Source organism: Pteronotus mesoamericanus, unplaced genomic scaffold, assembly GCF_021234165.1.
Source record: "Pteronotus mesoamericanus isolate MK-2021 breed Mesoamerican mustached bat unplaced genomic scaffold, CSHL_Meso_final contig_78, whole genome shotgun sequence".
Taxonomy (NCBI): Eukaryota; Metazoa; Chordata; class Mammalia; order Chiroptera; family Mormoopidae; genus Pteronotus; species Pteronotus mesoamericanus.
In genome coordinates this window covers 30,646,446-30,661,860 of record NW_026555258.1, presented here as the reverse complement: position 1 = coordinate 30,661,860, position 15,415 = coordinate 30,646,446, and the positions used below count along the sequence as shown (strand labels likewise).

At 40.2% G+C, this 15,415-nt stretch overlaps 1 protein-coding gene across 1 annotated transcript in view; it reads left to right on the top strand.

The window, feature by feature from the left end:
* The first annotated feature begins 5,652 nt into the window (after positions 1–5,652).
* The window catches only part of RECK (reversion inducing cysteine rich protein with kazal motifs), a 64,409-nt gene continuing 54,646 nt past the window's right edge, over positions 5,653–15,415 (top strand). Inside the window, exon 1 of the mRNA XM_054584664.1 lies at positions 5,653–5,789. Within this exon, the coding sequence (XP_054440639.1) occupies positions 5,690–5,789 (100 nt within the window). The 5' untranslated portion in view covers positions 5,653–5,689. The remainder of the gene's footprint in view (positions 5,790–15,415) is intronic.

Genomic DNA, 15,415 nt, shown 5'->3' with positions numbered 1-15,415 from the left:
GGAATAAAAAAATATTAATTAGCATTTTAAAAGTTGGCATATATATCCAGATATAAAATCTTAAAGAATTCTGAATAGACCTTTTCCTTACCAAGATAGATCAATTCATGATAATAAAATGTGTTTAAGCTAAGCAAACCTAGGAAAATTATCTCCTTTCAAGATTAACTTCAGAAAATTTTATATGGGGTCCTAGTTAATTAAAATCAACAAAACTTGCCCTGGCTGGCATAGCTCAATTGATTGGGTGCCAGCGTGACAACCAAAAGGTCACCGGTTCAATTCCCAGTCAGAACACAAGCCTGGGTTGCGGGCTGGGTCCCCAGTTGGGTGCGAAAGGCGGCCCATCGATGTATCTCTCATGCATAGATGCTTCTCTCCCTCTCTTTCTCCCTTCCTTCCCTTCTCTCTAAAAATAAATCAATAAAATCTTTTTGAAAAGATAAAATCAACAAAATCTGCCATGTTCTCAATCAGAAGTTTCTCTTTCTTCAAATACCAGAGAGAAGTTTGGAGCTACATAAATAAATAAAGAGCCTCAGAAACGCTTAACATGAAGTACTACTTGAAGGCAGACTGTAGTAAGTTAAAATGTATACTATAAACCCCAGGGCACCTACTGAAAAATAAAGCAAGGAGGTAGAGATGATAAGCCAATAGAGGAGATAAAATAAAATCATAAAAAGAACACTCCTAACACTCTATTATTCCAAAACAAAAAAAGTAGGAAAGAAAGAAAAGTGGGAAAAAAGAACAAATGCAGCAAAAAGAAAAATAGCAAGTTAGCAGATTTAAATTCAACTATATCCACAATTATATTAAATCAAAATGACCTAACACTCCAATTAAAAGCAAATGTTGTCAGATTAAATTAAAAAGAAAAAAATCAATATGATTTCCACAAGATACCTATTTAAAAGTTTAAAAAAAAACCAAATAGGTTAAAACTAAAATAATAGGGGAACTATACCACATGAACACAAATCAAAAAGTTTGATGGGTTTTATTTATCTAAAATACAGAAAGATGTCTTTGAGCTCAGGACAAAATCACTGGTAACATTTTTAAAATGCCATACTGATCTGTAAGCATTAACCTTCGTTTGCATGAAAATTATACCACCCTTGCAGACTAGAACTATGTAAGCCACAAAGTGAACCACATATATAATTTTAAGTTTTCTAATAGCCATATTAAAATAAGTGAAAAGAATAATGGTGGATAAATGACATTATACATTTATCAAAAACCCATAAAATATATAACACCAAGAATGAACCCTAATGTAAACTATGGACTCTGGCTGATACTGATGTGTTAGTGTAAGTTCACTTATTGTAACAAAGGTACCATTCTAGTGCAGGGCCTTGATAATGGAGGAGTCTGTGTGTATGCATGTGAAGGCAGGAGGTATATGGGAAATCTCTGTACCTTCTGCTCAATTTTGCTATAAACCTAAAACTGCTCTAAAAAATAAAACCTATTTAAAACAAAAACAAAGGAAAAGAAACAGGTGAAATCAACTTTAATAATATTTTACTTTCTTGTTTTCATACCGAATCCTTAAAATCTAGTTTCAGCACATTTCAATTTGGGCTTGCTACAATTTCAGGTACTCAAGAGCCACATGTGACTAATGGCTCCTGTATTAGACAGTACAACTCTAAACTTTTTGACTCTTCTCTCCTGACCTCATCTCTCATTACAGCTCTAGAATTTAACATCACTCCCTGTCTGTCAAGCACTGTATTAGACACATTATATACAATGTCTTCTCTTTTTTTTCAACTTCCAGTATCATTTATTTTTTCTAGAATCTGGATACAATTAACTGTAGTAAGACAGTACTCAATACTATTTAAGTCTCATTTTAGGTTCTTTATACTACCTCAATATTTGTAAATGTGAGATAAGCAAAGAGTAACTTTATGTGTAAGCTAGTTTATAAAGGTCAAATTCTGTTATATTAAAGTCTATGTGTTGCATATAAAATTTTGTGTAGCTGTATTAATATCGAGTAAATTTGTTGGTATGTCAAATTTTAGTTTTCCAGTTTTACTTGAATGTTAATTCTCATATTTATAATGTCTTCTTTAATCTTCTCAAGAAGTCAAAGATGAAAGTAAAAAGAGGTTAAAAGACTTTGCCCAAAGTCACACAACTAGTTAGTGTTAGAGTGTAATTTGGACTCAGGTGTATCTTAAGCCAGCTCTCCCCAACCTTTTTGACACCAGAGACTGATTTTGTGGAAGACAATTTTTCCATGGACCGGGGCGGCTTTATAGCCTGCCACCAGATGCAGTTTAATTGTCACTTGCCACTCACTGACAGGGTTTTGACATGCATCTGCAAGCAATTGATTTATTATGGTCTCTGTGCAGCCAAACCTCTCCGCTAATGATAATCTGTATTTGCAGCCGCTCCCAGAGTTTACCATCACTGCCTCAGCTCCACCTCAGATCATCAGGCATTAGATTCTCAAAGGAGCAATCAACCCAGATCCCTTAGATGTGCAGTTCATAGTAGGGTCTGTGGTCCTATGAGAATATAATGCTGCCACTGATCTGACAGGAGGCAGAGCTGGGGCATAATGGGAGCAATGGGGAGTAGTTGTAAATACAAGACGAAACTTCCCTCGCTCACCACTCCACTGCTCACCTCCTTCTATGTGGTCTGGGTCCTGGCCCAGAGGTTGGGGACCCACCTCAAGTCCATGCTCTTGCCACTACATTACATTGCTGTTCTCTGTCTTGTGGGAAAGCTGTTTCTGGTGGTCTGAATAGAGGGAAACTGAAAATAAACTACTGGCTTCATCACAAAACAGCCAGGTAATCTAAAATAGATACGCTATTTTAAGCCTACTGACCATGTCTAAGGCCAGTGTCCAACAATTCGCCTCAATGGGCAATAGTCAATAGAATCTCCAGATCCCATTTGCTTATTGGGCTCCCTTCGTAGGAGGGTTAATGATCCAGATAGGAGACCAGAGAATACTTGGCCAAGAAGGGCCTTAATCTCCCTATTTTCTGACTTCCCCCAGGATAGAGTAGCTGGTCAGCTATCTTTCTGGGTAGGAGGATCTTAAGCAACTTTCACTTAGTGGCTCATTATCACATATCAGATTTAGCCATCCTTCTAACATGTCTGTCCCAATTATACACATATTGGTAGTAGAGAAATTGCATCTACTACCAGAGCCCCTCAGCCTTACTAGCATAACTACATTGACTTACTTATCCAGAGCAACTTTGCTGCCATATCTCATGAGAGCTACCTGCAAATAAAGTCATTTCTGACTCTATAGCTAAGAGATCTCCAAATATTCAAGCATTCTCTTTGTGCAGAAGACCTCAGGTATCACCTCTGTGAGACAACAGAGGCGAGCTCAATGGCTCCTGTTACTGAGGGACTTGGAATCTTTGAATAGCACCTGCCACTCCTTTATCTTTTTTCTCCTTCTTCAGACTCTCCTTCAGGGTCAATGATTTATGAGGGGGTGTGTGGATAGTCTTTCATTTGCTAATGTTATGGGTTAAATTGTGTGCCCCTCTCCCCAAATTCACATGTTGAAGTCCTAACCCCCAGTTCCTCCGAATGTGATACTATGTAAAAATAGGGATTACTTGCAGATGTATTTAGTTAAGATGAGATCACACTGGAGTAGGGTGGGCCGCTTAATCAATATGACTTGTGTCCTTACAAAAAGCAGAAATTTGGACGGACACGTACACACAAGAGGATTCCATGTGAACATGAAGGCAGAAATCAAGATAAAGCATCCACAAAGAGTGCCAAAGGTTGTCAGCAAACCAATGAAGCTAGGAGAGAGGCATGAATCAGATATTCCCTCACAGCTCTCAAAGAAACCGACCCTGCCAACACTTTGATCTCAGGTTTCTCTTCTCAAGAACTCTGAGACATAAATTTCTGTTGTTTAAGCCACCCAGTTTGTGGTACTTTGTTATAGCAGCCTAGGAAACTAATACAGGGACCCAAAGGTCTAATGACCCATGTCCATGGCTTACAGCAATTAGTCCACCTATTGAATTACTTTGGGAGTCATATCAATTACCTGTATGACCCCATTTTTCCACGTGGAAACCCCCTTACAGGCTTCCCTTATGACATTTTCTGACATGCATAGAACTAAGGAGACCAACTGTCCCATTTTGTCTGGAACTAATGAGGTTCCTGGGACATAAGGCTTTCAGTTTTAAAACCAGGACAGTCCTATATAAAGCAAGATGTGTCTGTCACTTTACACAGAGCCCTCTTCCTGCTCAGGTCCTTTTAGGGCACGGTTGGGTCCAGAGCAACCATTTTAGTTCCCTCAGCTGAGCCGCGTTACCACAGAATTGGGGAATTCTGGGCAGAAGAGATGCATGTTGTGAAAGAGGGGTGAAAGCAATTAAGAGGTTTGGAACAAGATAAAAGATTCTGAAAGGATGGTGGCAGGGGTACAGGAAGGGTGTGGAGATGAAACTGAAAACACTTATTGAGTCCAATTGCTAAGAACCTCTGACACTACACTAAGTAATCGCACATCATTCTATCCCATAAGAAAAGAGATGGTCTCTCCGAGAGTTTGAGGCAAAAGAGTTATCAGAGCAGATGTTTAGATGTTTTTGAAGGATCATAACTCATTCATGTTTTCTTTTTCATAAACTTGAAAAATAGGTATGAAGAAACTGTGAAAGGAAATTATGTGAAAATAAGTGTAATTTAACACTGAATATTTAATGATATTAAGGAATTAAAAATTTTTAATTGTGGTTGTGTTTTTGTTTTTTTTTCCTTTTAAGGTAAGGGAGAGGGTATAGGTATTAATTCAAGAACAGAGAGAGGAAGTCCGGGAAGAAGAGAGCGAGTGCTTTGCTAGACACTGTACCCTCTCAAACATTCCCCACAGTAGCTTCGGGGGAGGGGAGGTAAGGGGTGGAGCAGGGACCCACCTCCAAACTGTCCCTTAAAGTCTAAACTGACATTCAAGGCTCTCCATATCTAGGTACACAAGCATTCCTTCCCCAACCTTTTCCTGGTAGGATTAGGTACGTACTAGTACACCAAAGACACATTGAAGCTACATATGTCAAAGAACTTTGGGGGTGAATCTGTGCCTTGGGTGCTTGTCAGGGGACCCTGTCTGCGGTAGAGCCCCTCAGACTTTAGGGGAGGCCGAGTTGTCCCCGGGGACACGCCTTCTTGGGGTGTGAGGCAGCGTCTGAGCAGAAAGGATAGTAAGAGGATTATCGAGGGTAGGCGAAAGGGAGAAGTTAATTTGGTTCAGCCTTAGACTTTGTCTTAGTTCTCAGGTGAACTTGCTGTGTGCTCTGGGGTAGGTCAGTCCCTCTGAGCCTCGGTGACCTTATCTGCGAACCTCGGAAGGTGGTAGAGGTGTTCTAAGGGCCCTCCAGCTCTGACATCCTCTGATTCCCCTCCAGGAGAACGCCGGCAGGGGGTCTCGGCTGCAGAAGCCGACACGCAGCTGGGCCAAAACAAAGAGACAGGGTCGCCGACAAGTTCCCGCCCCCAGCAGGTTTTGGAAACCCTTGGCCGCCGAGGGGCGGGGCTTGAGCGCGCCGCAGCCAATCACCAAAGTTCCAGGGTGACGGGGCGGGGTCTCCGCGCTGTGCTGGGGCAGCCAGGCTGGGTCCGAGCATCCCGTGGTTCTGGACCTCCGGGCCCGGACATGGCGACCGCCCGGACCTCCCCGCGAGTTCCGCTACTGCTTCTCCTGGCCGTGACGGGGGTCGGGGAGGTGTCAGGAGGCCTGTCCCCGGGCAGTGCGGGTGAGTAACTGCTGAAGCAGCGGTTCGGGGCGGCCCGGAGCGGCCGCCTCAGCGCTCCAAGATGGCGCGGGGCTGGGGGCGGGGGTGCGCGCGACCCCCAGACCTGGCCCATGTCCGGTGACCCTGGGGCCAGAGGTCCCAGCAGGCGGGAAGGGGTGCCGAGGCTGGAGGACGGAGGACCCCTCTTCACCCTCGCTCTCCCCGCCCGAGGATCTGCTGAACTGGAAGCGGTGTCCCACGTTCGAGGCCTTGCTCTGTCACCCACCAAACAGGGGACCCCAGCTTGTCCCTTATCGCCTCAACAGACTCTGGTCTCTGTCAGAAACGGGTGAGAAATGCCTTCGTCCAGGATCGTCGCGAGGGGTTGGCTGGGTTTCGGAGTTGCAGTCACCCACCGCCGTCCTGACCAGTTATTGTTACTTGACCTTCGCTGGGTTCAGAAAGGCAGACCTCGGGCGGCGAGCGTTGGGCCGAACAGTCCGCAAGGTTCCAGTCTCAGAAGAGAATGGCCCCACGCCTTCTAAATCCGATTCCGCTGCGGTTCGCGGAGGGTGCACTGTGCGTCCGGGACGCGCTGGGCTCGGGCGAGAGACTCTAAAAGTCGGGCAGACCGGCTCTCTGAGGGCTGGCAGGCAGGCTTGAGGAGAGTTTTGCTCTTGATCTGGGGGAATTAAACCCAGAATGGATAGGAAAGTGTTCCAGCACTTAACTCAGCGTCTCTCCGGTGCTGGGCTTGAGGAGTTGACGCGAACGTCTGCCCTTCGGTAGCTCTTTGGCTGGGAAGTGCCGTACGACAGGACACAGGCTGCTGGAATTCCACGCAGGCGTGTCCGGGGGAGAGGAAGGGCAGTTGGTGCACAGAGGGGGAGAGAGGACGTCCACCTGAGCTGGGAGGAAAGTTGAGTGTTCCCCCGACTGCACTAGACGACGAAAGATGACAGAGACTGACACATGCGAAAGTGGTGGAGCAGTGCATTGCCTACTGAAAGAGCCCAAACCCAGAAAGAGCAAAATCATCCCCAACAGGGTTTTAAGGTAGCTTACAATGGTAAAGATTTTTTTTCTTTTTTTAAGGCAAGAAAGTCTTTATAGAAGGGAGAGAATTCTATCAGGAGCCTGGGATTAGTTCATTGTAATTGGGTTCTAAATTTTGCTGTCAATTAGATGGAAATCAAAGGAGAGGGAGAGAGAAAATGCTGTGTATTCTTAGCTAAATCAGCTTACCTTTTTGGGCCCCATTTGTCTGGTTACGTTACAGATACGAACTAAAGTATTTCCAAAGTTATGACCCATAGAATACTAGTTAGTTTGTTTATTCTCCTCTCACAACGAGTCAGTTCTGCGGGTGATAATAGAGTGGAGCAGTTATGAACACAGCAACAGGTTACATAGTCTTAATCTTTTCGTGCTTTAATATCCACATTTATTATATATATCATAGATTTTTTTTGTGTGTGGATTGAGGTAATACATGAATAGCATTTAGAATAGCTTATATTAAGCACTGAAAATGTTAGCTATTAAATAAGTTTGGGAAACACTGCATGTTGTGCCCCTTTCTTATAAATTCACAAAACATATTAGATTTCCAATAAAGAGTCCAGGGATTCCTGTGGTAAAGAAACTGCTTTGCTGAGGGAACAGAGAAATTACTGCTAATGGGTTTGGCGTGTCTTTTTAGGGTGATGAAAATGTTCTAAAGTTAAATTGTGGTGATAGTTGCACAACTCCATGAATATCCTAAAAACAACTGAATTGTACACGTTAAAAGGATGAATTTTGTATTATGTGATTGTTAATGTATAAACTGATTCAACAATTGATTCAAATGGGCAGCACCAAAAGGGAAGAGACAGGAGCTCCAGGGAAGACTTTCATGGAAGAGAGGTAGAAGGAAGCAAAGAAATTATTTGATTAGCTATAGCTTAAGTGGATGCCTTATTTGGGAAAGCCTAGGTGGCTGTTTGTGATTGGTTGTCATTAGGTTTCAATTTCTTAGCCTTAAAGTATTACTGGCTTAGGTGTGGGTTTTGCTTGGGAAGGCTACTAAGGCAGTAAAGCCACCTCAGTCAAATGGCCTCCTTGTTTAATTAATTTAACATGATTTATATCAGTACCTTATTATAGAAAGATAGAAACTTGTTTGTTTATGGAAGTCCTTTTCCTTCATAGCACCTAAAGCACACTTTAGAAAACGCTAGGCTAGATGATTCCTAAAGGCCCTTCCTGCTCTAAAAGTCCAGGACAGCACAGAGTTTGCATATTTGATAAAAGGAAAAATTTCAGTTTGACTAAATGTGAGATTTGTCCCTTGTACTAAATTCTAGGAAGCATATATTACTTGTTTCTTTACATAAAGGCCATTGAGTAATAACAATGGGCAGGAGCTTCCACTGTGTATCTGTAGAAAGTGTGGAAAATGTTCAATCCTAAACAAAAATTGAGAACACAATATTAAATTGTATTTCAATGAAGGCTGAGCTTGTATTGCGGTCTGTCTTCTTTCCCCTGTCCTTATCCCATTCGAGGTTGGGTATTCCTGTCTCCTGGTATAAGGCTTTACAAGTCTTATTTGTTCTGGCTTAGAGATTTTGATTCCTATTTTTGGGGAGGGTGGTAGAGATGAGGATGATACTCCTTGCTCAGTGATTATCATCTCTTGAGACGTTTGGCCGCACCTTCTTCATGGGAGTAATGCCACACTTCTTATTCCAGAGTACTTTCCAATCTCACCCCTGTCCACTGGCCCCCCACCTGCCCCCCACAATACACACTTTTAGTGTTCCCTTTAAAGGATGGGGTGGGACCCTAAGCTGTAGTGGGTCTGTCATGGCACCTGATAATAGCTGTTCCTATTCAAGATTTTTGTGATAAATAGTACAAAAGAGGGAAAGATGTAAAATTAGGTTTCAGTAAGTTGACATTTAAGGAATTATGTAATAGTCTGGAATCCTGAAAAAAGAATGTAATAAATTTTAAGTTAGAAAAAGCAAACGACTTTCTAGATGAAACTAATAAGCAGATTTTCTTTCCAAAGAAGTATCTTAGCCCACACACTGCAGATAAACAAGGATTGGTGATAAACCAGATATGGCAGTTTATTCTGGTATGCTGCTAAAAGTTCCTGTTTTATATCCATAGATTTAAGCTATCTTTCATAATCACACTTTTCACTGTGTGCTGCTTCTGGAAGAAAGTAGAATGATGTCAAGAGGTGGTTTTCATGTAGTAAAACTTTGGGTTTTAGAAAAGCAAAATAGATAATATAGGTGTTTACTGTATGTCAAGCACTATTCTAGATGGTCTTGAGGAGCTTACATTCTAGTGAAGGAGAGATAGAAAATAAACAGATAAATAAAATGATTTCTGGTAATGATAAGTATGCTGTGAAGGAAATGAGATGATAACATAAGAGAATTGTATGAGTAGAGGGACAGTGGTTCTTTATATAGTGATGATGAGAGACCTTTTTTAGAAGGTATAGTTCAGAACCAAGAGCTGAAGACATGAAGGTACTGTCCTTAGGAAAGATGAGTAGGGACCAGAAAGTGCAGAGGCCCTAAGGCAAGAAGGAGCAAAAGATCAGTATGGTTGTGACGAAGTGAACAAGAGAATAGGCTAGGGCTAAGTGGTGCTGAGCCTTGCAAAAAGCCACATAAGGATTGTGTATTTTATTCTGTGTGCAGATAAAAACCAGTAGACTTTAAGAAATGTGTGCTTTGGTTTATATTTCAGATAATTCTCGCTTCTGAATTTAAAAAAACCAAAGTGATTATAGAGGAAAGGAGTAAAAACAGGGTGAATATAGAAGCCCATCGCAGTAGTCGAAGCAGGAGATAATGGTAATAGAACAGAGTGGTGGTGAAGATAGAAGAGAGATTCAGGGAATACTGCTGACAGACTGGACGTGAGAAGTGAGGTAAAGAGGAATTTAAGATTACTCATGGGTTTTTACCTTGAGCAACTAAGTAAAAAATAATGCCATTTGTTGAGGTCAGGATGATAGGGAGGAGCAGATTGGAGGAGGTTGGCAGGTGAGCCAGGAAGAGTTGAAAGTTCCATTTTTGTACATAAGATGGATATTAGGAATAACTCCCGTAGGTCCATTGCTTATTAAGCTAAGGTTCATGCCTGTCAGTGATCCATTCAGCAAATATTTATTAAGCTGGTAATAGTGCCAGACAACCATGATGGGGGCTAGGTATAAAGTGGTAGGTGAAAACAGATATGGTCTCTGTTTTCTTGGGGTTTATGGTTTAGTGGGACATTCAGACATTATATATCACAAAAATGTATATCTACATTGATAATATTATGCAGTTATATTAGTACATATCCACTTATGTTCTAAATCTGAAGAATATATTTGAGGTAAAATCATGTGATTTAGTCAAGTATATAGCACATAACATGATGGATGTTGTAAAGCATATAACTAACATGAAGAAGACTTCAAGAAAAGGGTGGTATTAAGAGAAACATTTTGACCATGGAATATAGCACTAGAAGGCAGACATTGGCACTCAATGTTTGTTTGTTTATTATTTTTACAGTCACACTTGTAGATGTAAATGGAAAGACTGTAGCTTAGAGTGGGGAAGGGAATTATCCAAGAATACTGGCTATTAGCATCTGGGGAGAAGACCTTAAGAGAGTCATTTGCTTTAGTTTTTTCATAATGATAAATGTCTGGATTAAGGTTCTTTTGACTCCCAAAGGAACAGAAACCAAGGAATCCACACACAGAAATCCAAGGGTAGGAAATTCAGCACGACACAGCCCTTAGGGACTGTCGTAGGAACTGGAAACTACTTATGGAGACAGTCTCTCTCTACCTGTGACTGGCTCTCTCCGATGCATCTCTTGCATTTCCCACTCTCCATAAACCAGCTTCCTCTTTTTATTCAAGGTGTCTGCACCACCATAAAACTTCAATTTTCCCTGCCTCAACTCCTCTTGACCTTATAGGTGCAGAGCCCACTGTCAACTGGTTGCATATCTCTATGCCTGAGTATGTGATTGGGATCCATTTATCTTTCCTAGGCCAAAAACTCATGATGTTTGTTAAATTATGGGTTGTTCACCATATGAAATGCAGTAATGAAGTGGTACAGTGAAGGAAACACCACTTTTTGTACATTTTTTTCTGATAAGACATTGCATAACTAAGAAATTATTACTTATTAACCATTAAATAAAAATGTTTTTGAGCTGAGCACTGTACTAAATGGGTACAAGAGGTTTATAGCCAATCTGCTATGATGAGAGAAGAGTTAAGTGTTAGTTTCTAGTCCTAACTAAAATAGTAGGGCCCTAAATAGGAAAAAGAAGGAGGAGGAGGAGAAAGAAAAAAGGAAAGAAAAAGAAAGAAACCTACCCCCAAAACCAACAGGGCTTGGAGTCGTGGGAGAAAAAGGCTTACTAAGAGTGAAGGTGAGATTTAAGTCAGCAGAAAGAAGGCAGTAAGCATTTCAGGCAGAAAGCTGTGTTCAAAATAAGTGAAGGCTTTCTTTGTTTAAAAACAAACAAACAAACAAACTAGAATGTCAGGGAAGGGGAGGTTGGAAGATTTTGAGAATTTAGAATGCCCTTGATAAGAAGATCTGGCTGTCATATTGGTAATAGAATCAAATGAATATAACTGGTTTTTGCAACAGTGCGGTATGAAGCAAGCAGTAGAGGATATTTGTAACTTGCAAATGACTCAGAAAAAATATATATGTATTTGTCCAGATAGACAGGTGAATCGGTGTGGCAAGGTAAGATGTTAGCAACATTGAATCTAGGTGGCTGGATACATGGGTAATCGTTTTACTGTTTGTCTCTTCATTGGCTGATGATATACTGTAATTTACTGTGTATAACATGTACCCACATTTTTGGGCCCAAACTTTCAGGAAAAAAATCTTTGTTTTAATTTTGTAATAATTATTTATTTATATTAGATACTTGGTTTTTTGTATTATGAAGGAATTTTAGCATTTATTTTTTAACATATTATGGTATAAGAAATTTTATGTAACAAATAGTCACAAAACAAAAGAACACATTCAAGCTATTTCAAGCACTACCCATGTATAATGCACATCCTTATTTTTCCCTCAGAAATTTAGGCCAAAAGTGCATATTATACATGACAAAATATGGTAGTCTATACACACACACACACACGAATTTTAAAGGAATAAATGTAATGATTTCAAGAATACATTTATAAGTTGTGGTTGCAGTTGTCAGTTAAAAGTTTTTTAAAGTGAATGTCAACTTCCAAACTGTTTTGAAAATAAAAATTTGAGTAAAAGTAAGGTCAGATATTTTTATTAACTGTCCTTTTTTTATTTAGAATGACCTTTTTCCAGCATCAGCTCAGATTCAGTTATTTCCCCATCAATGGTTTGGAACATACATATTCTGTTTTAGTAATTCTTTAGGAAGACATTAATTAGAGGGAATCTTTATTTTCTTTAGAAAAGAAAACAAGAATGGCTTTTCAGTAACCAAATTCAGTTACAGCTTTTGGGAGGCTTCTGTGGCAAAATCTCTTTTAACTTCAAAAATCCCATAATTCTATGAATATTTTAGTTTAAATTAGGGTGTGTATTTGTTTTTTTAAGTGCTAGTTGGTCTTAGAAGTTGAATTTTTCCCTTTTGGCTGGAGCATGTACTTCCTGCTTACTTGCCTATCTTTAGTACACATGAGGCCCAAACCAGCAGTCAAACGTTGATGTTTCTAATTATTGGATAATTCTGCTTGAATAGTTACAGGTTTTATTAATACTTTCTTAAACACAATGTACATGGCCATTAGTAATCAGTTTTTGGTTTTATTAATTTTATAATTCCAGGCTCCTGGAATAGAATGCAAATAGGACATTCATTCTTAGGCCTTTATGAGAATAACATATCAGCTTTTTATTTTCATTATGTCAGTATCAATTTTTATTTTGAACTAATTTACCTTTATTTATTCAATTCCACTTTATGAGAGTAAGAGTTTTCCTTGAAGAACAAGAAATTAGATTAGAATCAAATTATAAAAACAAATTTCTAAAATTCACTTTTTTCTCTTATATAAAACATTAGGCCTTGGGGAGTTTTTTGCGCTTCAATAGTTGACTGGCCCAATTAATGCATTTTGATAGCCCTAAAAGAGACAAATAACTTTAATTGCCACATTAATTGCATTTAAAACCCTTCCCCCCATTCTGAATGATAACATATGAATTGAAGCCTATTTGTAGACATTTATTTTTTGGAAAATAAGCATTGTTAAAGATTCTAATAACTTTTTGTTGTTCCAAAGGAAGAAAGATGTGTGCCAGTATGATAATGGCTAAGGTTAACAGTAGAGTGTGGGAAATGGGATGGAGCATAGGTCTCCTAGCCTGCTCAAGGGAGGGTGGCCATTTTCCTCAGGGAGGAAATGTCCTATTACAGAGGAATGCTTGGTTGTGAGGGGGAAGGGAGTTATTGTCATAAGACTTCACGCTGCCCTCTTTGATCCCATTTTGCCAGAAATATCAGGCTTTTGGAAAGACTAGAAGGAAATATGTCAAAATGTCAACACAGGTTCTGGCAGGACAGTGAGAGTATAGGACATTTTCCTTATTTTCTTAATGAAAAAAATTATTTCAACAATTTTACTTGGTGGGGGTCACTCTACTATTAATTTTACTTTCATCATTAAGTAGGGAAAAAATAGGCTTTTTGTTTATATAAGTACTTTAAATCTTCACCTGAGGATTTGTTTTTATTGATTTTAGAGAGACAGGAAGAGGGTAGGGGGAGAGAGACACACACACACACACCCCCATCAGTTGCCCACCCCAACTCATACACACCCAGACTGGGGATTGAACTTGCAGCCTAGGTATGTGCCCTGACTGGGGATTTAACCCACAACCTTTTGGTGTACAGCAGAGATCCCCAACCCCGTCTGCAGCTTCTTAGGAACTGCACCGAGAGTGAAGCTTGATTCACCTCTTGTTTCCTCCTTACCCCTTGCACAGTGGCCAAGCCCGTGAGCCAGTGAAGCTCAACTGAGCTCTGAGCTCCGCCTCCTGTGTCCCACCCTATCTTCCATGAAACTGGTCCCTGGTGTCAAAAAGGTTGGAGACCACTGGTGTATGGGGTAATGCTCCAGTCAACTGAGCCACCTGCCCAGGACTTATATTTATTTATATTTCTAATAAATCCTTCTACTGTTATTAAAGTTTTAATTGTAACACATTTTATGGTTCTGTTCTAAATACTTTGCTCCAAGAAACTTTTTTAAAAACCCCTAGGCCCAGATCAGACTCAAGTCTCCCTGATTGCTTGCTTTTTGCTAAGCCTGGACCATATGTTATCCTGAGTTATCTTTGCTCATGATCAGCTAGATTTTTTGCCCTTATATGACCTTTGTGTTAGAGCAGCAATTTTCAACCAGTGTGCCACAAGAATTTTTAAGACATGCAATACCTAACTATTAGATTGTCAAATTAAAAAATGACAGGAGCCAACACAACAATAGCTGTCTAGTGTGAATGAATCAAAATTATATCTATTTTTTAATCAGATTGGCAGAAAGTATATTTTTGTGTGCATTACAGAATTTTAGTGATTAGTTTGTGTGCCAAGAGATGAAAAAGGTTGAAAATCACATCTCTAGAATAGTTACATGCCCTTGCTGATTATAGCCAATTTATCAATTTCTCTGGGCCTGTAATGCTGCTCAGCAACATTCTCTCTTTTCTCTAATTTGATATTTCTCAAACTGACACTCTGAAATGTTAGTAAGTGGCATGAAAAAAAGTGTTCCCTGCTGTGAGAAATCAGTCTACTTAGATCCCATTTTAGGAGATTAATAATAAATATTGGCATATTAAAGGATTCGTGAAGTCCTGCAGTGAAGAATTCACTTCAACTTTTCTTAATCTTTCTAATAAATTTCCAAATTTATTAGATCATGAAATATTTTCTCTTGTGTAGCACAGGAGCCCAAAACCAGGTAGCTGCTTAAATGTTCATGATATTCCAAAAAAAACCACCAGGAGGACTGGCAGATGTGGGCGTTTCATTTATTAGTCACACTACGGGGGAGTGCACCGATGGTGTGTTGATGTGAGAGAGACCGCACTCCTCCTGTCTGAGGTTCAATATTAGGCATTCTAGCCAAGGCAGCATGGGTCCAGGTTGCACAAACCCATGAGTGGCCCAGAGCTACATTACATCAGTGTGTGCGTGCAGAAGGAAAAGGTTGAGAAGCAGTCTCAGGACAAGAAGCCACTCCCCAAAGGAGATAAGGAGGGAGTTACAATCTGTTCCCAAAACAATATACATTCCTTCTGGCCAGCCCTCCCTACAGGTGGTGATAGAGCCCTGTATTATTGACCTCACATCTTTGTAACAGTACCACTGGGTTCTGTTGCTCTGGGTTCTGTTGCCCACTACCGATAAGAATTGTGATTTCAATGCCAGAGTAAAGGAAAGGAACTATTTATTAAAAAATGATACAAGTTTAGAACAATGGTAGAATTCTGCTGTTAAATCTCCCTTTAGAAACAAAAAAACACCTACAAACACACAGCCCTTCCCCGACCCTTGCCAAACCAGGCCAGTCAGAGGTACCATCCCTCAGGAAAAGA